Source organism: Columba livia, chromosome 21, assembly GCF_036013475.1.
Source record: "Columba livia isolate bColLiv1 breed racing homer chromosome 21, bColLiv1.pat.W.v2, whole genome shotgun sequence".
NCBI lineage: Eukaryota > Metazoa > Chordata > Aves > Columbiformes > Columbidae > Columba > Columba livia.
In genome coordinates, this window is record NC_088622.1 from 3662783 (window position 1) to 3686225 (window position 23443).

General features: G+C 53.6%; 1 protein-coding gene across 7 annotated transcripts in view; it reads right to left on the reverse strand.

The window, feature by feature from the left end:
• CASZ1 (castor zinc finger 1) overlaps positions 1-23443 on the reverse strand; it is a 239741-nt gene that overhangs the window by 92358 nt on the left and 123940 nt on the right. For 5 of the 7 annotated variants that reach the window (XM_065037510.1, XM_065037514.1, XM_065037513.1 and 2 more), the window contains exon 3: positions 7970-8029. Coding sequence is in view for 1 of the 7 variants with exons in the window: in XM_065037512.1 (XP_064893584.1) it covers positions 7944-7947 (4 nt within the window). In the remaining 6 variants the exon portion in view is untranslated. Of the gene's footprint in view, positions 1-7943; positions 8030-23443 lie in introns of all 7 variants that reach the window. The other 2 variants (XM_065037512.1, XM_065037508.1) reach the window with 1 other exon arrangement.

The following is a 23443-nucleotide window of genomic DNA, read 5'->3' on the forward strand; positions in this document are numbered from 1 at the left end:
AACTGTTCTTTATTCAACAACCAAACCAAGCAGGCAAACGGGGAACCAAAAAACGCCTGTGCCTACAGATGCTCTCTTCCAGCCCCGCTTCTCCGGGGACCGACATGGCACAGCAACCTGTCGAGGGGCAATTAACTGCATGAACGAGCGGCAGGAGGAGAAGTGAAGCTCAGCTCAACACTTACAATACCTGACCCTCCACAAGGCAGCGAGTGAGGATTTTCCGGCACCGCTTTTATGCCAGAGAGCACTTTTGCTTGGTACCCTAAAGGGTTTATTCATGCGCTAACATAAACGAAGCCAGTTTCTAACGCATTTCACAGCTTTAACTAGCTGCTCAGGCTGCCCCGAACCAGGCCGATACTCGGTTTAATTTACTGGGCGCCCGAAAGTTGCCAGCAGGGAGTTGCCCACAAACAGAACAACAACAAAAAAGTTAATGATCTGGGCTTTTTCTTTAATAAATAGGCAAACTGGCTGAGCCGGATTGTTGGCTGGGATTCGTCTCCCCTTTATCACCCTGGAGCTTCTGTGACACATTCTCCAAATCATCAGCATTTTGCAATTTGAGGTCGTTACCAAATACTATTTTTTTGCCAAGGAAGGGAGAAAAATAAATTAATAATTAAGAAGCCCAAGCAGGGAGAGGCTGCGGGTTGGATGGCGCTGCCACCTCCGCGGGGATTGCTCAGGCACCTGGCAGCCCGCCCAGCGCGCACCTCGGTCGCCGGCTCACCCTGGAATGTGGTGCTGGCACCCAAGTGTTCCCTGATTTTACTACGAATTAATCAAAGTCTCTTCTGCAAACGTCTAACACTAAATCACCACTGGCTGAGCTTCAAATGCAATTCCCCTGTTCCCGAGATTCGGCACAAGGAGATTACCAGCTCCAGGTGAAAAGCTGAAGGGGGTTTCCTCTCTGCGCATCTCCTGGTACTCCAAGGCATCAGCCTCTCCCAGCTGGAAGGAGAAGAGATTTCCTGCAACTCTTCTCCCGCTCACAGCAGGTAACCGCGCAGACGTTCAAGATATGCTGGGATAAATCTGCGTGTGCTGCCTGACTAGATCGTACTTACACCAGAGAGGAATCTGACTTGACTGCGGGCTGATGCAGATGGCACAGGACTATATTTGCAGCGCGTGTGCGCCTGCACCCCTATGTTCACATAGCTCGGGGTCCCTCTACACACACGAGGACACGTAGAGATGGGAACCCGTGAGATCCTGTGTGGGTACGGCTGTCTGCATGTTGGTGCACGTGTATGTGCACACGTATGTGTACATGTATATGCACACGTATGTGCTCAGCTTCGTGGCACCGTGCGGGCAGGCGGCCACCCGTGTGTACAGGGCCGTGCAGTCAGACATGGCGCGGCTGCCCACAGCCAGAGGCACGCAGCCTTTCTCTGCGGGCGTTCTTGCCGTGTCAATGTGTGCATGCCTCATTTGTCACCAAACTTGCAGCACTGAGCACCGGCCTGGCCCCGGCCGGCCCCCCAGAAGGCGATGGCACCAGCACACCTCCCTGCACCGCTCTGCAGACACGGCGCTGCCCTGAGCCAGGGGCGCGCCGTATTCCCCTCTCCGCACTTTGCCTGTCTCAGAGTCCTCTCGTATTTTCAGTGCTCACTAGACCGTGAATTCACCTTCATACCAGTTACAGGGTTATTTAGCTTCTCCTGACGCCAATAACCACCAAACTTTCACTGGCAGCTCAGCTTTCTCCCGGGAGACACGCAGAGCTCCTCTCACCTGCCCACGGTGCCCCCACCCACGCACACCCACTGCGAGCACGGGGGACAGGTCCCCGAGCAGGACACGGTGCTTGGGGACATGGCTCATCCGCCAGCAACAGCCTCATCCCCACCCACATCTACACTGAGAAAAAGCACCAGAGCAGAAGAGTTAAAAACCAGACAAGGAGAGTGAAATAGAGGAGAGGGAGACCGAGACAGAAAGAGGGTGATAAAGCAAAACCAGTTCAACAGAGAAGGGAGTGGGGAGGCAGGCAGCGAGAGCACAGAGACATGCTGTGTTTTTTTGCCCTTGCACACCCCACAAAACAACACTCTCCAGCACTTGACACTAACGTATCCTACGGCTCTCCCTGAAATCTTAAGGATCAACTAGACAGTCCCTGTGCAGCCGCCGGACTGAGCTGTGTGTGGGCTGGGACACTGCCAAGGAGTAACAAGGACAATCTGCCCAGACGGGAAACACGGGGCTCCCCAAGGCCGTTGGAGTGCAGAAAACCCCAAACAAGAGGGTGAAACCTCCATGCAGGGCCATGCGCAAGGAAGTCGGCAGCCTGTCCCTCTTACTGAACCTCTGTCACGAGGAAACCCTTTCTCTTTCCTTCGCTGGCCCGGAGCCACCTCTGCCACTCACCCTCCCGCTGGCTCGGAGCCACCTCTGCCCATTCCCCCAGTGCAGACCTGTAAGGCACCTTTTTGCCAGCTTTTCCCTCCACTGCCACAGCACCCGTCTCTTGGCATCATGTTTTTGGCCCAAGGCCTTACAGCTCACCCCTGGCCACGTGGGTTTGCTCCCTGCTCTCTTGGGCTTTCCCGTTCTGACTGAACGTTTCTCAGCTGCAGCAAGTGCTGCAGCGACATTTCACTTGGAAACCAAGCGTGTGTTGGGGCCAGCGGCACCTCCAGGACCTGCCTCCTGGTCCCCAGGGCTGTGCACAGCCAGACACAGCTGACGAGGAGCACAAGCCACTGCACAACTTGGGGCACCGCTTGCAGCAATTCCATCATTCCCACCCATCCCACCGTGGCCATCCCCACCTCCCATCCTGCATGGCCCCTTGCAGCAGCTTGGCCCCCTATCCCAGGGGACAAAATCCCCCATCCTTTGGCCCAGGAATTTCATCCATTTGCTGCTGTAATGCAGAGCTCAAAGTGGTGCTTTGTTATCTTACCAACACTGTGGTCCTGGGATAAAACTCAAACGTGACTCCTCCACTGAGTGTGCAACCATCCAACCCCACAAGCATAGGGTGGGCACAGGTCTGCACACATGGAACGGAAGAGCACAGGCCTGGGAAGGGAGCTCTGGGGGACAGAGCTGCTCTTGTCCCTGAGGCAGCTGTAGCTGTCCCCACCTACCACCAGAGACGGCAAGAACCCACGGGGACGAGAGCAGGAGGGACCGAAGCAGCAGCTCTGGCACAAGCTCACCACAGCCAAACACTTTGCCCCGTCCTCAAGCTTCCTTGGGACAATTCCTACCGCTGGAGTTTCTGGTGGATTTGCGCAGCCACCCTGCAAAGGCAGGTGTGGGGAACCACGGCAGAGACACCCCCTTGGCCTCACCTGCCCGGGGTGCACACCCCAGCCTCCCGATCCCCCGGATCACCACTAAAAAAAGAGCTCTGTGCAAACAATAGATCAATAGAGCCCCCGCCTCTTCGGAAGGAAAACAAACACCCGGATCACCGCAAATTAGAGAATGTTTCGCTTCACTTCATCCAAACAGGCTGACAATTTTTTTGGGTTGTTGCCACGGCGACAGAATAACACAGCGTTCAGCCTGTTGCAGAACAATCAATTAAGTTAATGCCTCGGAGTGCCTGTTTACTCTTCCATTTAGGAGGTGCTGCTCTCGCTCGCTCTCTTTCTCTCTCGCTTGTTTTAAATTTCTCATCCTTTGCTTCCTGCTCCTATTCCTTCTTTATTTAACCTAAAATAAAGTCCTTCCCATCAACTACCTCCTGGCTTGTAAGGAGCCTCCCACTTTTTGGAATGATCACCTGGAATAGTTTTTTCCTCTCTCTGATTCATGGCATTTCTCCTTTCTTCCTGGAAAAACAAAGAGACTGGGGATGTACCTTTACCCTTCAAGGTACAGCCCTGTCCCCTCCTCCTGGTGTGCCCAGGAACTTGCAAAGTTTCTAAACATGCCCAGGGCAGAGCTGGGCACCTTCTAAAGCAGCAGAGCAGCTCCGCTTTTAAAAGGACGATCTAACTCTTGAGCTAAAGACCTAAGAAGCAATCAGAAGCCTCCTGTGGGCTCTGCAGCACATCACAGCTCTGCCATCCAAGGGGGAGAAATGAGGTACCAGGGAGTGAAAGGATATAATTCAGGGCTTCTGCCTCCTGATCTCTCTGCACCCTGCTGCTGTCTCTTCCTCATGAGCACAATATTCCTGTGCTTTTGTCTTTGAAACCCCAGGAAAAGTGTCCAACCTCCCTCACATCCCCATACACCAAAATGAAAGGAAAAAGCAAAGCCAAGCACGATGTGGAAACATGCAGATTCCATGAGACTGTCTTCTCATCCTGCCGCTAGCAACAAGTGCCTGAATGTAAAGCGTACAGTAATTTAGCATTGAACAGATGGAAAAAAACTGTACACAGAGCAGACAGAAGAGAGGGGGGCTCGGACACAAGTTAAAATTTCATGAATGGGGTCAAATACAACATCTCTCCCCTGCTTCGCAAGCTGGGTCCTTTTCGAAGGGCCCTGTTATCTCCAGCTGACAGTGCCACCCTGCTCGCTGAGGACAGCCGTGCCGGGCACATCCCACCAGCACGTTCCCGCTCCCCCTCCCCGAGACGGAGTTGTCAGCAGGACCTGTTGGAGCAGGGGCTCGCTGACTGCTCCCTGTCCATTACAGCCCAGATTATAAGCATATTGCACAGTGCTCTCTGCACGGTGCTGGGGAAATCCAATACGCTGAAAGGTTAATGCAATCAATTAGGGTGACAAGGAAGTAGAGTAAAGCCTTCCGAGTAGATGAAAGGGAGAGAGAGATGGAGACGGAGAAAAGCAAAGAGAAGCGGAGGGGGAAGGAGCAAAGAAAGACGAGTGGGAGGAGGAGGAAGATGGCAAAGAGGGCTTGTGCTGTAGACCCCAGGGTGCTGGTGTGGCCAAGGGCACTGTCCAGCCCCAGCATGGACAGGATGGTCCCATGATGGCCCCACGGGACAAGGCCATGGGTCCCCAAGACAGCAGGAGGGCCCTGACTTCCCTTACTCAGCATCTCCTGCCCAGAATGTCCCGCTCCCAAATACCCTTCACTTGGGCGACTGGCAGAACTCTCCCCGTGCCTTTGCTGCCCAGCTACCCAGCAGGGATGGAAGCAACTGCTTGTGTTTAGAGTCACCATGCAAATCAAACCACTGCCAAACCCCAGCAGGCACCTCTGCCTGCAGCGCCAGTTTGATGGGGATGGAGTGGCACTCAGCCTGCCAGCACAGCACAGAGTCCCCCGCGTCACAACCTGCGTCCTGCAGCCCCATCCCGCAGCTCACCAGCTTCTCCCCGGGGCATTCCACTCAGGGGAGAGCCCCGTCCTCCCCTCCGGCCCCCCGAGCCGCAGCCGGCTGGCTGAGCTCCTGCTCTCTGACCCCGCAAGCTGCACAGCACTTCATTAACCTGGGCTGACAGGTCAGCGAGTGCAGCCCCTTCTACCGCAGCTCCTGCTCGCGCACAGCTCGGCCTAGGAGAACGTGACACCAGCTCATTAGGACAAATTATTACTCTATAACCCCTGCCGCAATGTCCCTTAATATGCCTATTTAGCAAGAGACAAGTCCTGGTGGGCTCCTCGGCATTAAAACAACCTCACAAATCACCAGAGGCACAAGCACCGTGATCTCCGCTTCTGGGGGCGGAGGACGGGGCGGCTGCACCCTGGCTGGGTGCTGGGTGGAGCAGTCTGTGCTGGTCTGCAAGCAAAATAAAACCCTTAGTGCCACGTTCCACGTGAGATCTACAACATTCAAATATTTCCTCTGCTTCCCTGTGACAGACGTGAAGTCGGTGCCTGGCTTCACAAATTCATCCTCACCACTAACCCTGCTGGCGAGGCTCCTTGCAGGTTCTAACCAGCGAAACCAGAGAGCAAGTTTGGAAGCCGATGCTGTTGGCAGGCGCCGTGCGCTGCCTCCCCACGGCCGGCCGCGCTGAACTCCGGGGGAGTGAGCCCGTTGCACATGAAAGCAGCCGGCTTGCACCTTGCAGGGAGAACAGGCTGTCTGGGACTAATCCAGAGATTACAGAACCTCCGCAATTTAGGGCACAGTGAGTGAGATATCACAGGGAAAGACAGAAACGCGGGCAAATGTCAGAGGATGGCTGCTACTGAACAGGAACGGCGAGCAGGAGGAAATCAGCCTCAGCCTGATCCGTAGGAGAGAGGAAAGGGAGAAAGAACACAGTGATTCATGTAACAGAGCACCGAAGAGTGTAGAGTCAGAGAAAAGGCAGCAGTGCCGTACCAGGCAGGAGAGAGCGAGGAAGAAAAGTAATGGCAAGAAGAAAGAGAACAAAGTGTGAAAAGTGGGTGATGCTGGGCACAGAGGAGGACAGAACAAGAGCAAACGGACGGAGAAACGAGGGACCTGGGAGACAGAGAGGGAGAGGGAGGGCGGGAGAAAAAGGAGGAGAAAAGAGCAAGAATAGCCACGCAGCGAGGAGCATGCGGGCGAGGCAGAGCGCTGTAACCAGGGTTGTGGAGCATGAAAAGGGAAGAATCTGCCTGTTCCTTTCAGCGCTCGGAGCATGGCGCTCGGTGCTGACCTACACTGTGCCCGGCTGTGATCACGTTTTCAGGGCCACTGCCTGCCGATCCCAAACAATGATGGGGAGCCTTTGAAGTCAGAGAAAGAAGCCGCAATGTGAACTGGGGACTTTTTTTTTTCCTCACCCCCCCCATTTTTTTCAGGGCGAGGGGAAGGAGGGAGGAAAAGGAAGGGCTGAAGTGGTGGGGGGAAGGTTGGGGGAGAGGTTGCATGGACAAAACAGAGAGTTGCTCACGGCGGGGTGCCCCGAAACGAGAGAGACAAAAAGAAAACAAACAGTTTATGAGTAGGGCACATGCTGCCTGTGTCTGCGTGCCCCGCGCTGCCGGCCCCCCGTGCTCCCAGGGAGGCTTCTGTTCCCCAGCAATGATGGATGGACGCACAGGGCCATTCAGGCCTGCCATGTTACAGCAGCGGTATTTACATAACACTGGCCTTCCACCGGTCACCTCTGACACTGCCCAGCCCGGCTTGGGGCCCCTCTGATACCGCTCGGACTCGCACGATGAGCTCCCCGACCCGGCGGCACCGCACAGAGACGCGGGGAACAGAGCGGGAACTCCAGGGGTGACACATGAGGGAGCCCCGTGGTCCCCTGAGGCCATGAGGAAGAGGTGAGGATGGCAGGAACTGCCTCGGCATGGCAGGGACTTCTTGGTGACCATCACCTGAGCTGGCACAGGGACTCTGACCCAGCGCATGGAGATAAGGCTTCTAAGAGAGGCGATCGCCTTTCATTTCCTTGGGCTCCAGGCCTCTAAGTCTTATCAGGCATGGACTAAGTGACCAGACAGCATTAGGAAACTGCAAAATTGTTAGTTTTTAGGGTTTTTTGGAGCAACACAGACCATAAGGGCCTAGTTAAAGGGAAAACCCAGAAAAGTCAGGATCCTGCTGGAGACACGGAGCTGCTTCCATCCTACCAGCATGGTGCTGCAGTCTGAATAGATAACAATGTGCCGGAGGAGGAGGAGGAGAGCATGCACATGACTATCTTAAATTATGTGAACTGAGCTCAGCAAAACTTCACAGTAGATGGAGACTGCGTCCTATTCAGTGAAAGGACTTTATCCATCTCCCACCAGCCCACATGGATGAAGATAAAGTGGTATCCTCCTCACCAAAGCCCTTGCACACTTTTTATCTTTAGGACAGAGGCAGTAGAGAAGATATGGAACAAAACCCACAGTGTCAAAAGCAGGTGCCCAGAACAACTGGTGTACAAAGACAAAGACAGGATTAAGACACGCATAGGCCATGTCTGCATTAGACCTTCTTCTGTTTTCATCTCTACAACTAACAATGGTCCAATCCCAGAAGTTCTAGTGCAGACACGGCCACAGCGAGCAGGCTACAAAGTGTGAGAGACACGCAGAGGAAAAGAGAACCCAGGAGGGCGTAGTGACATACCCATTGCAGTCTGAAGTCTCTCCTACCTTTCGGAGATTTCAAGGCCTGGTTTCTTGCCTCGTTTTTAGTTCTAAATTCACTTCATCCTGGGGAGGGAAGAGAAAGGATCCAGTTAATATGCAGGGCAAGATCCAAGGCACAAATGCTCACAAGAGCTGGGTGAGAATGGGTGACGGGGCTGACATGGGATATTCAGACTTTGCAAGGGAACAAACGCTGTCCCGCTCCTGGCTGCGCCATGCGGCGCCATGCACATCACGGGACACACAGCGCTCCTGCCCGTCACTGCGCACGAGACTCCCAACACGGGCTGGGAATAATTTAGCATGGCGAGAGCAGCTATTGCTGGCCCGAATCCTGCTCCCCAGCTACCGCACACAGACCTCACGCTGGTCTGCACCCGGCTTTGCCTACACATCTAAGGGCGCCTTCTGCTCCACGACAAATCATTCCAATGTCCCCATTTCCTCTGTTGTCCCCTCTTTCCCAGAGGTTCACCAGTGGGCTAATGCTGAGGCCTCCCTTGCACACCTGTGGGGCACAAGACGACAGGGTGCAGGACTAGGTCCCAAGGCACCAAACCCCCTTATCCACTCATCTGTGCATCGGTGCAGAGAGCAAGAAGGAAAGAGAAAGGGGGCAGGGGAAAAAAGTCACAGCAAAACACATGAAAAGTAAATTGAATTATTTAAAACCATATGTTCCAAAAATGTGACAGAGCATAAAAGCCGTGCCGTGAGACTTCCGGAGGGGGTTATCCTGCACAGGCGGGAGGGAGGAGAGCGCGCGGGGGGAGGACGAATCCACAGCCAGCCAGGGACTTCCCTCTCCCGCAGCCGGGAGGTGGCAGGGAGCACCGGGTGGCTGCGTGCACCGTGGCGAGGGTGCTTGGCCCATTCCTGCAGCCTCTGTTTTGCAACTGTGACAAAACAGCTATCACAACCGCCCGAGACGTGGCAGTGACGTGAGAAACTGGTCACGCACAGTGAGTTGGGGGTTGAATCCAGGAGCCCCATTGCCTGCACCAAGCACCGGTGCACAGCGTGTCTCCCTCTCCAGGGTGCAGCGGTGTGTGCCGCAACTCAGCCCCTGATAGGGACCCCGTGTTGGCCCCTCGGGGAGCAAAACTGAGTGGACTTGGCTCTGGGCGGTCTGTTCTGCGGCTCACCGCTGTGTTTTGGGGCCCTGGTGGTCCATGCCGCCTCCTCCCGTCACTCGCACTCCAGCACTGCCCGTGCACTGCGCCAAAGATAGATGCCCGGAGTTGGCTGTGACCCAGAGCGGGAAGGAGCTGGTGAGATATCCCAGATGGATGGATGGACATGGAGCACAGGGAGCCCCTGGGGTGAGGAAGATGCAGAACCAGCCTGGCTCCTTGCTCTCCCACTCAAATCCTGGTGCTCCCAAGGCTGAGGACACGGCTGAAGGAACAGCTCCCCCGCCTGAGGTCCTTCTCCCGCCCTGGCACCCTCTGTCCTTCTGGCTCTCTCACCTTTTTCTTCCCTTTGTTCTCCCTTTCTTCCTTGCTCTTTCCATCGCTTTCTCTGCCATTCTGTCACACTCTTTTTTTCTCTCCCTCCCTTTTGTTCTCTCCCTCTTTCCTGAGCTCTCTGCCTGTAACTCTCTCTGCCTTCCTGGCTTCACTCCCTCACCCCTGTGCACGGTCAGTTCTTGGGTTTGAGTTTTTAATTGTTTTTTTTTTGTTTGTTTGTGGTTTTTTTCTCTCCCTCTTTTTTTTTTTTTTTTTACTCCTTTCGGCCGCAGCTTATCAATGATGCAAGAGGAATAACGCCAATTTACTTAGAATGTGTAATCCCCAAATCAGATTGGGGGATTGTATGAGGCAATATGACCTTGCATATGTCTCCATTAAAGCCAGCCAGGCCTCCTCTTGTATTCTGTGTTCCCAGTACATATTTAGACAGATAACGCTAATTGTACTTGACATGTCCTCTTAAGGATGGACTCTTCCCTCCCCCAGCTCTGCCTGCTTCCCTGCCTGACAATGCGCCAGAGCGGAGCCCGTTTGCTGGCGGCGCGGCACCGTGCGGGGAGCAGGGCCGGCCAGCACGGACAGGGCGAGGAGCAGGGGCAGGGGAGCGCTGCTGGGACATGGTTCATCTGAGATCACACGCTGTTGCTGGGACGATCTTGGATTCTCCAGAAAAATGAGGGATGTTGCCAGCTCTGAAGCCACGGGTGCCACCTCACCCTGCTCCTCTTCCTGCTTACACCACTGCCAACCTCGTCCTCCTCCTGCCTCCACCTTCCTCCCTTTCACTTGCTCCAGCCCCCTTCTCTGCTTTAAGACACCAGGCTGGGCTCCTTCCCCGGGGTCAAGGGGACACAAACCTTTTGGGGACAGGCCCCAACCACGACACAACACCTGTCACCACAAAGTACAAAGCTCCAAAGTGTTTGGACAAACTGAGGAGACTTGCTCGCCTTGACCATCTTGGAAGCCTCCGTCCTTTCCAAGGAAGGGCTTCCACCCCGCACCTCTTGGCTCCCACATCTGGGCATACAGCTCTTTGGATAAATATTTATACCTGGCTACTGGCCTGTGGATCCCAGCTCCAGCTTCTAGGGAACATGGTGAAGAAATCCAGACCTCCCTCTTGCCCGTGCCTGCCCGTACATCTGCTCTAGAGCAGACAAGCAGGACGTGGGAGGAGGAGGGGAGCTTCTTCCAAGGAAGCCAATGGATCCAAAGTCTTCGCCAAAGTGGACTCAGACTTTTTTTTTTCCCCTTGACACAACATCCTAATTCGACTTTTTCAGTATCTTTCCTTCAACAACCTTTTTTCCTTCCTCCCCTTCCTACCCGGCAACTGCGCATTTATTAATTCATGAGGCACTAATTAGTTCTTTGTTTAATTTTGTGTTAAACAGACTGACCGGAATGATAACGACTTGCAGCGTTGCATTACGGTCCCCAACCGCCCCTGTTTTCTGACAACAAGGGAGCGCAGTGAGACTGGCGTGATGAACCCCAATTCCCACTCCAGTTGCACTTCATTAAGTCAAAATGTGACAAGAAGCTTAGAGAGCAACTTTCAGATCGGATCGCACATAACAATTGGGCAGGAAACTTTCCGAGGGGGAAGCGGGAGAGGCGCTGGCAGCCAAGGCTGGCACGGCGCACAATCCCCCGGCGCTCCTGCCTTAAAGGAGCCGGCTCCAGGACCGAGGGCACGTGCTGGCGGTGAGGGACGCCGGCGAGGAAGGGGAGAGGAAGGGTGGCAAGCCAAAGCAACGCAGGGCAGGAGGCATCACTGCTTTCCGCTCCCCTCCGTTTCATTTGTAATGATGGGTTGTGTTGGATGTGTAGGACCCCAGGTAGGATAATCACTCTGGGAACTCTGAGGGCATTTTTAGGCGCCTTCAGCTCCGTGCCTCAGTTTCCCTCCTGCAGCTCCACGGTGAAACAGCTGGTGATCCTCAGCTGCTATTCAACTGTCAGGAACTACACAAATATGACAGAGTCCCCTACACTGCAAAGAGAGACGTCAAATACTGGCACCCACGTTGCTAAAAGAAGTGAAGGGACAGCTCTGACAGCAGGGAGCGGGATGGCTGTTCTCCTGGGGAGGAGTTGTGCCTTCCTCTAACTTTGTACACTGCCTGATGCCTCAATGGCTCTACCAATTTTTGAAACTGTTCCCGATCAGTCTAGTATCAGCAATAGACTCGTTAAGCCACAAGAACAAGCGCCCCAGACGCTGAGCTTGGTCTTATGCGTGGGAATATAGCCACCAGCGCTGCCAGTCCCCGAGCTCTTTGCTGAGTGCCACAAGTGCCTCACTGGCAAGAGCTGTGGCACAGGGTTTGGGCACAGGGTGACACGTCAAAAAAAGTCTGAGCATGATTTCTTCCTCAGCGCTGGTCAACGTGCGACTGGCAAACAGGTGACACAGCCTGGGTCACAACCAGGCTCAGCTGGATCTGCCCCAGTCCTGTTGGCACACGATGTTCAGTGTATGGTCAATTCCTTGAGCCCCTTCTGGCTCGCTGAAGTGCAGTGGAATGTAAAGAGCCTACAAGAAAGTGCAAAGGGTGTTCAAACACCTCCTGAGAGGGGGCATGTGTGTGAAAAGAGGACTTCCCAAGCGAGCAGAATGTGGAAGTTTTGCAGTAGTTCAAACGGCACCTTCTGCTGCTGGATGGACAGCAGCTGTGGGCATAAGCCAAGATCACGCAGAAGTGCAATGAGCTGGGAGGTCTCCATGCCTTTTCTATCAGTTGTTTTTCCACACTTCTCCCTCATTCCTCTGCCTCCCTCCCCAGGAAAGGAGGACACATCCCTAGCCTTGCTCTGCAGGGGCCCAAAACCTCAACTTAGGTCCAAAACACTGGCAAAGCCACGTGAGGGACTTTCTTTCAAGTGTCACATCAGGACTGGGGAGTGAGACTTGAGCTGTGTGCGTGCACAGCAGTATGTCCTGAACAGGGCAGAGGAGCGAGCACTGTGACCAAACCCCTGAGCCTCTGGGGACGCCTGTGCAGCATCAGTCTCTACGTGCGTTATCAGTATTTTCACCTGAGTGAGCTCTAAACATACGGGCATTTGGGGAAGGGGCCAGGCTGCCGTGAGGTATCACAGCGTGGTGTTTGCCGGTACACTCGCAGCCGAACAACACACGGATCTGCTGGCAGATGTCTTTGCGCCGGCTTCCATCTTCCACGAATCTGGAATACAGCAGGGACCTTTCTGACTGATGAAAAGGCTGCTCCTGCATGACAGAAATCCCAGGAAGACACCAGATCCCTCTGATTTCAGTTCTACATGTGCTCTGAGTCCCATCAAAAGGCAGATGTAGATATCAGCACTCAGCTGGGGGGTTCCACTGGCGTCCAGAAAGGACAGAAGCACCCATTAACACCTGAGGCAAGGACAACTGAGAAGGTCCAGGATTGCTGAGGACAAGAAACACCCGCTACCGTCACCAGCCCGACAAGCCTTCTGGGTTTTGCAGAAGGGCTGGAATATCCTGGTTGCTCTGTAGATGCAGTTCCACTTTGTCATCTGCTGAGTAGATGTTTCAGAACAAAGGGCAGACACAAACCCCAGCCCTTTCCTCTGCGATCCCGCTCCCTGCACGCACGGGCTGAAGGAGGGGGATCTCCTGTTATCTCCTGTTTCCCCCTCTCTTGGCTGCCATTACAAGGCAATACCAGTAGCGCAATACAAACAAGCCACATCCCCCGATTGTTACGGCTACGCGGCTGTCAATGCTCTCAGCAAAGTTTTGTTCTGAAAATGAGGGTAACAAGCATCCCAAATAGGTCATGGTCTGCCCCTTCTTCCTAAACCAACACACTGAAATGTCCTAGACTCCATCGCCAACACTCTTTAACCAGCAGAACTCTCCGCCCAGGATTATGGGCCCACTGCCCCCCTTCTCTTCCCCTCCATCTGGCTGGGAGCAGCCTGGGACCAAGCGCTCTTCCCAGCCCTGGGAGAACCCTGCAGTTTCTCTCTCATAAAAAAGAAAAATGGGAGCTATAAAAAAGGCAAAGAAAAGAAAAGCAAAGCAAAGGGAAATCACTGCGAAGGAAGAAAAGAGCAAAGCCCCCCTTCCCCATTACCTGCCTTTTACCACTGGGTAGAGCCGCCTGTTTCATTGCTCCCAAGGACTCCCCGGCACCGCGCTCCCCAGGGAAACCCTGCCCTGCCGCTCACCCTTTCCCCTCTGCTCAAACCTGTTGAGCAGAGCCCAGTCCAGCTCCACAAAGGTGATGCAAAAATGCAGAGGAGAAGCAGTGCTGGGCAGTAGAAAAGGGACAGGGGGATCTTGGAGGTAACCCTGCAGCTCAGTGCCCGTCAGCCACCTCTGGAGCCAGGCGTGGGACAGACGGACAGCAGCCAGCAGCCCTGCTGGTCCCAGTTCACGGCTGGTCCCAGCTTCCCAGTACTGACAATACCCAGGAGCAGGAAAGGCCCTGGACCCCCACCTCGCGGCACAGCAGGAAGGGGGTGCCAAGGGAAGATCCTGAGGAGTTCACCTCACCTCCCACCCCGACATCTGTAAAGCACAGCAGTCCCCAAACTTGGCATTTGGCAGCCCCGGGCTGGCTCCTGCTAATTTGCTGTCAGGCTGCCTAAGCAAACCAATTAAAACTAATCATTAATTATAAAAAAGAGAGAGAGGAAAAGACCATGCACAAATGGAGAACTGGAAAGGGCACGGGGAAAAGAAGGACAGGAGGGAGCAGAGTGAAAGAAAAGAGCTTGAGAGAGGGGCAGGGTGGAAAAAAAGCTTCAGCATCCCCAGCACAGAGACCTGGGTAAAGGCAGCGTTAGGGCAAGTGGTCTCCCAGGGCAGGGTGGCGAGAGGCGGACGTGAGGGAAACAGGGGGACCGGAGGGAAAATGGACAGTGTCAAGGATGGAGAGGCGCGTGTAGCGACCAGGTCCTGCCACGGTGGGAGCTGGCACCATCGGCACAGCCCTGAGCCCGGCTCCACGCTCCCTCACCGGCCCAGAACCAGGCGGGCACAAGCTGATGAGCTGCAGCTCGGCACTTGCAAAGGGCAGAGGAAGAGGAGGGTGCAAGGGAAGCAGAGCAAGCGAAGAGGGTGCGCACCAGGACTCGGGAGCGCCGTCCCTCCACGTCAGGGCTACTGTTTTTCTCGGAGCAAACGCCTTAGATAGGGATGAAAAATGGGGCATTTATGAAAAGCCCCTAATTATGCGGATTTGGCGGGGGCCCTGGCTCAATCGCCGTCGCTCCCGCTGGCTCCCGACGAGCCCCGGTGGCAGAGAACCCCAGCAGCTGTCAGCGCAGCCCGCGCGCCCCCGCCGCCCCCGCGCCTGCGTTTTGTTCCCTGGACCCGCACACACGCACGCTTCCCAACACCCCTTTTGAAGAGCCTCGGGCCCACGTCGGGCTGGCGGATGGCGGAGAGGTGGGGGCAGTGCCATGGAAACGGGTCCTTTCCTGGGGAAACGCGCTGCCGGCCCCCCCTCCTTGTCCCGGGTGCCCCTTTTGAGGAGCTGTCAGGACCCTGAGTGAGTGTCACACGACCCAAGGACCAGGCGTGACCAAGCCTATTTTCTGCCTCAAATTTGATTGATTAAAAAACTTTTTAGGAAAACCATGTTAAAAGACAAAAAAAAAAGAAAAAAAAAAAAAAGGAGGAAAGAAAAAAAATAAACAGAAAGGGACAAGGGGGTGGGAGAAAAGCGAAAGGCCTCTGTGCTGGGTTTCCCTGGCAATAGCACCAGGGGACAAGTGTCAGAGGCAGATAAACAGCATAACCAGGCCGAAAATAAAGGTCAAAGGAAGCATGAAACTTAACACAACGGTGATTAAGATAATGATGAAGCAGGGGACCCCAGGAAAAAAAAAAGTGTGACACACAGAAACACACATATACACTCCAAGTGATGGTGCAAGAGACCTGGTATGTGGGAAGAGGTGATGGGGCTCGCTGGGCCTGGGGTACCTGGACAGGTATGGAAACAGAGGAAGAACCAAAGTGGAGGGTTTGGGGAGAGGGGTCTGCGATTTCCCCCAGGCTGGTTGCTGTAGGTCGAGCCTGCCCAAGGCCACGAGCCCCGGGGCCAAGGGAGTCCCTCTCGCCTCACGGACACGCCGTCCCAGCCAAGCAGCGCTTGAATTCACAAGCGAATTCCTCAAAAGAGTTTCCCCGACGCCGGGAGGAGAGACCGAGTGGGTGTGAATCACAGAGGCCCCGCCGACACCGACGGAGCTGTGCTGGTTTACGCTGGCTCGGGATCTGGCTCTTTGCCTTTAAGCAACTGGTATAAAAAAGCCTCAGAGATGCCAAGAGGAAAGGATGCTGGTCAGACCTCCCTGCCCATCTCCTCTCCCGTGCCAAGGCTAATTCTGCAGAGAAAAGCCCAGAAAGGCTGAAGGATTCAGAAAGCAAGTCCAAGAATGTCATACCCTTCGGCACCTACTTACTCCATCTCCAAACCTCTAAGATGATCTCACATTTTTGGAGCCCAGCTTATGACTTTCGGTTGCCTGCGACTGGCTACGTTACTATCGCCAAGAGGCAGCACAGAAATTGCAAATTGTTCACCAGCTTCTTCCTCTCTGAGTCCAGGACTTTAAAGCTTGTGCAACAGAAAGCGCTGGAGACAAAAGACTTCCCACCTTTTCTGTACCACCTTCCCACTGGGAGTACCTCGGATCCCCTGGATAGCGTCCTGGCACACCAGAGTCCCGACACGGACCTTCCTGCCAAATACCTTGGGGAAAGTAGTTTTTCAGTTGAAAACTGTAGTGTTTACCATGAGGAAGAGCAAAGAAACGTTTGCACAAAAAGGGCTGAAAAAGTGATACATACAAGCTTTTACATACACGCACACAGGCGCGCACGCTAAATTTCACTTCGTCACAAAGCTGTTTTCCATCAAATATATTTCAATGCAAAATTTCTAGCATCATATTCATGTGTCTCCTCCCTCCCCCATCATTCATATTCATGGTCTTTTGTAAAGAATTATTCAATTAAGCCACCGATGTTCCTCACTAGGAGAAGAGTCTGAGCAGTGAGAGGGACTCCCCAAAAGTAGAGCCGGGCCAGGCGGAGCTTTGCTGGACGGGAGAGGAGTCTGAACACCCGAAGCTGTGCGGGCTGGAGAGGCTGGGACGGCCCTGCCCCACACCCTGGAGAAACAGCAGAGTCAGCTGCGGTTGGTTAACAAAAAAACCACCGCTCCGGTCCCCGACATCACTGGCTGAAAAATGTGATTTGAAAAATAATAATAGAAAGCAAGGCCTTTTTTAATTTCATTTTTGAGCCATTACAGTCCATGTTTTCATTCTTTTTTTTTCCCTCCTCGGTAATCAGAAGAGCAAGAAATGTGATTAAAACCTAAAAAAACCAAACAAATAATGAAAGCTGATATTCTCATTCAGTCCCCTGTGTCCAGAAACACGGATTTTAAGTGAAAACAGCAAATGTCCTTAGGCACAGGGTAAAATCAGGAGTTGGTAACGCAATATTTTGGTTAATGCTGTTACGATATGTACAAAAAGTCTAAGATACCAAAGATAACTTGTAAACATATTCTTAGTTTTTCCTCCCTGCACATCTGATAACGAAGGTTTAACACGCTCAGATGTGCGCACACGGGATGAGCAAACTGGTGCTGGGGACGCGCGTGCGAAATGGTATTAAAGTTGAAATCCTCTCAATGACGGAGACGGTTCCATTTTACTTTTCGCAAGGAAAAACCCACCATCTCTCAAAACAGGCAGTGGAACCTTGCGATTTTAAGCACAGATGTAAGATTACTAGTCAGCAATAATAAGACGGCTTCTATCAAAATCTTGTTTGCATTTTTCAATGGAAATAATACTCCGTATTTCAACAAGCTTTGCGAGCAAAGCTCAGTTCCGCTTTCTAACGTGCTTAAAGTGATTTCTCTTGCTCGAAAAGAAAACCCAGCAACTTTGGCAACAAAACAGAATGGAGAAAGGAATATGCCCGATACAAAAAACAGACCTGGAGTAAAAACACGAACGGTTTTCTAGCAGCGAACCTTCGCCGGCAGCCTCAGAGCAAAGGAGCAGCTTTCTCAGCGCTGCTCCGGCGGCAGCACCGATCGGTCCCCACGGGCGGGTGAACAGCCGCAGCCACCGGCACGGGCAGAAGCACCAGCGGAAGGTTGGACGGGCACGTGCCGTGGGCTCCCAGGCTCGCAGGGCCATCGGCTCGCAGGGAACATACTCCGACACGTGTGTCCCTGTACACGCAGGGCCAAATAACCGCACGCACCTCGCAAACGTGTGCGTGCACAGAAAACTCCCGCGCCACGGCCGAGGAACTGTCAGGAGAACACAAGCAAAAGCTGCTTCTTGACAGCGAGTCATTTATATTTTAGCTTCGTTCCATTATCCTAACGAATCCTTCATCAGCAGATGCAATATTAACAGCAGAAAATCAGCTCATTACATCCGGGGGGATTTCATCAAGTTGACAATCATATATGCAGCTACCCGAGCCTGGAGAGGACAGTGCTCTCGTTATTTAGTTATCTTGGTTTCATCTTAGAGGGTTTTTCTTTCTGTCTTTTTGGGGTGGGAGTTGATGGTTAGGGGGTGTTTCCCAAAGAACTGCCAGACCCCAGAGCTTTGCGGATGCTGGTCCACAGACAGACGCATTCAGCTAGGAAATGCTCCGGTAGCTGCAGCTGTTAAAGAGGAAGAACACCCTCATACAACATGCAACCTCTGGAGCTGTGTGGGCATTTCTCTGTGGAGCTCAGACTCCACAAGGGGGTTTGCATCGTGTACAGCCGCTGCTGTGTGTCCATGAACATCTGGAGCGGCCGTCCTGGTTCTTCTGCTCCAGGCAGGACTCCCCACTTCCTGCTCTGAAGGGTCTCTCTCTGCAGCGTCCCCAGAGGGATAAGATGCATTTAAAGAGTCTGGGATTTTGTGATGAACTTGTCAGGCAAGGAACAGAACTGCAGCTCCTCAGTGCCTGCACAGCTGGGGTCTGGCTAACACTGCCTGCAAAAACCTTCCTGCTCCGCCTCCCCTCCTAAGGGTCTTTCTCAGTAACATCGGCCAAAGAAGCCCTTGGCACCTCCAGTCTGAAGAGTCACTCTCTGCATCCTCAGCCCTTCGTCCTGCCTACAAAGGAGCTTTTCTGCCCACCCTGAGATTTCCTGGAGGAACAGGGATCTCCTACTGAGTTCTCGCTCACACATGGCGGGTGCCTTTGCCACCATGCCTGGTGATTTGAGCTGGAGAGCAACAATCTGGCTTCCAGACCTTCCTCTGCATCAGGGTACGAAGCTGGAGAGACCAGCCTGGCCCTGGACATGGACCTCCCATGGCAGACACCTGCTTCAGGACCAGCCTCTCTGCTGCTCAGCCTCAACCACCCATCATCGCTGAAGGCAGAAGTTGAGCTCACATCTCCTCCAGCTCCGAGGGGGCTGGGATGGGCATTTTACATTTTCCCAGCAGGGCTGGATTTCTGCACAGCAAGGAATATGTTCCCGGGACGTCAACTCCAATCTCTACTGCGCTCTGACAGATTTAAGCTCCAGTTTGTCCGACAACATCCCAAAGTGTAAGAAACTGGGGGCAGACTCTCTAATCAGGCTGTAGGACAAAGGCCCGGTCTGACCCTGTCACTTCCACTTACTCTTGCTGTCTGTCTTGCTCCCCCCACCCTCTCGGCAGCCTCCCTGCCCACCCTCCCTTCCCTAACACAGCTGGGCTAATCCTGCTCCTCCCGCGTCCAGCGCAAATCCTCCCCAGAGTAAACCAATCCTGGGAATTTTTATTAGATTATCAGCCTGCCAGCTCAGTGCTGGCTGGACTAATCCTAATCAGGACTGATTTCTATTAGCCAGCTTCAGGGAGGAGCTACGCTGTCCCAGCACCCCAGGCCCACTCTGGGGAAGCCCAAGGCCTTTTAGCCTGTTCTATTAAAATTTTCCTTTTAGAAATGAATAAATTTAGTCCAGGACTGGGGCAAAGTTTGTGTGTGGGCTGTGTGCACATTGGGCAGCTATGGGGCAAACCCTCCCCACCCTGTCACGGAGCTCCAAGAGAAGCCAAGGGGGTCCAGGCCCCACAGCCGCTCCGGCTCCGGGTTGGTACCGCCAGCAAAGGCTGGTTAGTGCCACATGGAAAGATGCTTTGTGGCAGGGGACACGAGCCTGCTGGGTAGCGGGCTGAGATGATGGGCTCATTTTAGACAAGAGGACAAGCGGCCACAGCTTGAGTGACCAGGACACAGTTCGCAGCGCTGGCTGAGTCAGCGAGGTCTCCATGCCCCATTACCCATGCCCAAAGCAATCTACTTGCACTTCCCTCCCCATTTTATTCAAGCAAACCCTCAGGTATTTCCTTCCTAAACCCATCCCTGGCCCTGAAACTGACCTGACTGCAACTGTTTGCTCTTTACTGGCCCAGGGACTGAGGCTGGTGAAAGTTTTGCTGGTGCCTTAACAGGATTTGAGTCAAGCCATGAGAGCAGCTTGGGCAGGCAGGTCACAAGCAGGGTGCTGTGTCCCCTGCCTCTGTCCTCTTCTCCAACCCACCCACTCTGTGCTGAAAGCACAACTATTAACAGCAGCCCCCAGGGGACTCCAATGCACTTCTGGAGCGCAGGCAGCTGCGATGCAGCCGCTGCCGCACAGAGAGAAATCAGGCAAGGGGCACTCGGGAAAGCTCCTCTTCCCAAAAGTGATCTGGGATCTGTGAAACCTTCCAGAGAAGAGGGGTCACTTAAACCTAATTGCTGTTAAGCTGCTTCTAAACTTGTCTACTCGTCCTCTCACATGCACAATTACACCATCTTTACGCTGCCTTCCGAAGAAGGATGAATCGCCTGAAGGAGTGAAAGCTGCATTTCCCAGAGACCACAGTTCTCTCCAACCTGGTGCTTGATGTGAACAGGTTACCCACCCATACAGTAGCTAGAGGGACTGCAATGCACTGGACAGGGCTCTGAGCAAGCCCCAGGCTGAGAACAAGATCATATGTGCTTTCCATCCTCATGAGAAGCCCCAGAAAGACAGCTGAGAGCCCCAGCCCTGCCCAGAGCTTGGGGTGCTGCCCCTCCACGGCTGGCTTTGCCGAGGAGAAGCACCCACATCTTCTAAAGGAGCAGCTCCACCGCCGCTCTGTGCTCAGGGACATCAGTGTAAATCATGAGTAACTGTTGGGCTGCAACTTAGAGCAGCTCGAGTCCTCCTTCTCCTTTCCGGCCAGGCTTACAGCACCAGCCTTACTCTGGTAGGTGGCAAGGTTTCCTAAGAGAGACTTAACGAGATCCGGCTGGAATCAGAGGCTGCAGCAGGCTTCCTGATGACAGAGAGAGAGATGGGGGACTTGGCCCAAACCCTCTAGAAACCACATCAAAAAGAGATGTGGGCGAGAGCCAAGAGCAGATGATCCAACTGCGAAAGGGCTCTGTATGTGTTTGAGTGTGTGCGTGCGTGCAAGCAGAGGAGAGAGGAAAAAATCAAAAGAAAGAGTAAAAGGAAAGAGGAGGAGTAAGAATGAACAGAAGGATGGAAAGAAAAGGTGTGGAGGCACGAGATCAGGAAGGGACCAGAACTGCCACAATGTGTGTGGCCTGCTTGCAGGCACGCGATGAACAACGGAACATGGTAACAATATATAATTGATGTCATGTGTTAATGATAAACACAAATCGGGAGAAATACTGGGTCTGTGTCTATATCCTCCCAACTCGGAACCCAAAGCGCTACAGGAACACGGGGCCAGGCTCGTTTCAGTCTGGTGGAGCCAGGCAATGTGCATCCTTTGGAAAACTCCAGGTAAAGGAGATGAGACCCAGGGACCAGCCAAACCCAAACCCCTTGTTGAGATCCACAGCCTGAGGGATGGAGACAGAAGACTAAGGCCTTTATATCCAAAGGCATATATCATATGCCAGATGTTGGCCAAAAAGGCTTGAGTACCATGGGCAGAGATGAAAGGGAAGGTGAGACACGCAGCAAACGGAGGACAAGAGAAGGAGTATTTGATGGACTAGGCGAGCAGTGGGGACACCAAAAGATGAAATGCGATAAAACCGAGTCGGTTCTGTGCTTTAAAAGAGTTCTGGTGGGCAGCACGGGCACTAATGCACACCTGGCCTCACCACCCCGAGTGGCTGCGGTGGGCAGGGAATGTGCCCAGCTCCACGTCCCCTGGCGCCGGGACATGCCCAAATGTGATCAGGGAAAGTTTAGACTTTCCTCCCCCCCGCTGCCTCTTTTTTTTTTCTTTTCCAATTTATCAGCAGATTGTGTGGAGCCGAGTGGCGCTCGCCTCACCCTGCTAAATAAAGCTTTGGTATTTCTGATAAAGCCATCAAATTCCTTATCACGCTGACACAAAGAGCATTTAAAGAGACACACACACTCTCCAGCACCCTCCACGTCCCAGTCCCAGGCACCTCAGGGTAACCTTTCTGAGCTAAAATGGAAATGGGGGGAGCGGGGGGAGGCGGCTGCTGGAGCCCTGAGTTTCCCAAGCACCAAACCCATGTTTCGAGGGGACCCAGCCTGTTTAACCTTTAAAGAGGGAGGCTGGGTTCTGTCAGGCTGTCCTGAATACTGGGACAGATTCGATAGCTCTGTGTAAATAATGCAAGCTGAGATGTGGCATCAATAGAAATGCCCTGCAACAAGAAGAATATCGATAGCCGGAAAATCCTATGAGGAGGATGGCAAACCCAAGTGTCTGTAGGTGCTTTTAAATCAAGAGAGGAGAACCAGAGATCTTGGGCTGTCATGAAGACACAACTGGGGCTGCCATTGCCCCTTTTCCTCATGATGGCCTTGGCAGGGTGTGAAAAGATGCGGCCGTGCCGTGGTCTGGACTTCGGCACAGCCATTCCCTTGCTACACCAGCCTGAAATCTGCCCCCGTCCCCCGAGTGATGTGACAGCCGCCGGGAACCCCGCTTCCCTCCCCGCAAACACAGCCCGCAGACATTCTCTCTCCTCTTTGCCACAGCGCAGGCTGTTGTTTAACCTTCAAATTTATTATTTTTAATTATTTTGATTTATAAAAGCGTGCGGCAGTTAAAACCACATTAAATAAACTCAGCGTTACGGCGCTTAACAAACACACATAACTTTGGACTTGTGAGGACTCCATAAAATAATCATCCTCCTGGAAGTCGCTGCAGCCGCCCGCCCGCGCCTGCCCCGTCTCGCTCTCGCCCGGCCGGGCTGCCCCATCGCCACCTCCCCACGTCCACGCACGCCCCTCGCTGCTCCTGCCCCATATCCACACTCCCACGTCCACGCACAGCTCCATCAGCACCTGAAATTCCCTCCTGGCAGCCCCACTCACACCTGGGCTCCTCACCCTCCTCTTCTTCCCCCTCCACAGTCTCCGCGCTGCTCGTCCTTCCAGCTTGGCTTTCTGCCCTTCTCCAGAAGGATGTTTCAGACTCTGACCTCCCCTTCCCAAAAGGTGTTTTCATCCCATCTTACGCACTGCTGAGATTTCAACAGATGAGCTCATCGTGTTTTGACACCATAAAAATCAAACAGCATTAGGTCTCTACTGCCTTGCCCAGGTCTCGTGCTTTGCTTCAAATCCAGCTCTGCACCTCTCCGTGCCAAGCAAACCATCAAGCCTGGAGGAGATGAAGGAAAGAGAGGAAGGAGAAAAAGAATGAATAAAGAAGTGAGAACACCTGCGTTCTGGTAAACTCCACCCCGGATCCCATTGGGAAAGGCTGTTTTAGCACCTAATCCAGTGTTAATGAGACTTCTGCTTCCACCGCCTGCACACAAAACCTCGGCAAGCACCTGAATGCCGAAGGTGTGGGCTCTGCCTCAGCCCCTCTCCCCACCTGCAGACGGATCCCAGAGACCTGGAGAGCGCACAGCATGCTCCTCCTCTATGTCCCCTGCTTCCAGGAGCAATAAAACACACCGGTGCTTTTAAATCTCAATCACCTGCTGTTTCTCAGCCTGGCAGGGCCATCCCAAGGAACTTGGTGGGTGGGCCTGAGACACACACAGAAAGTTGAG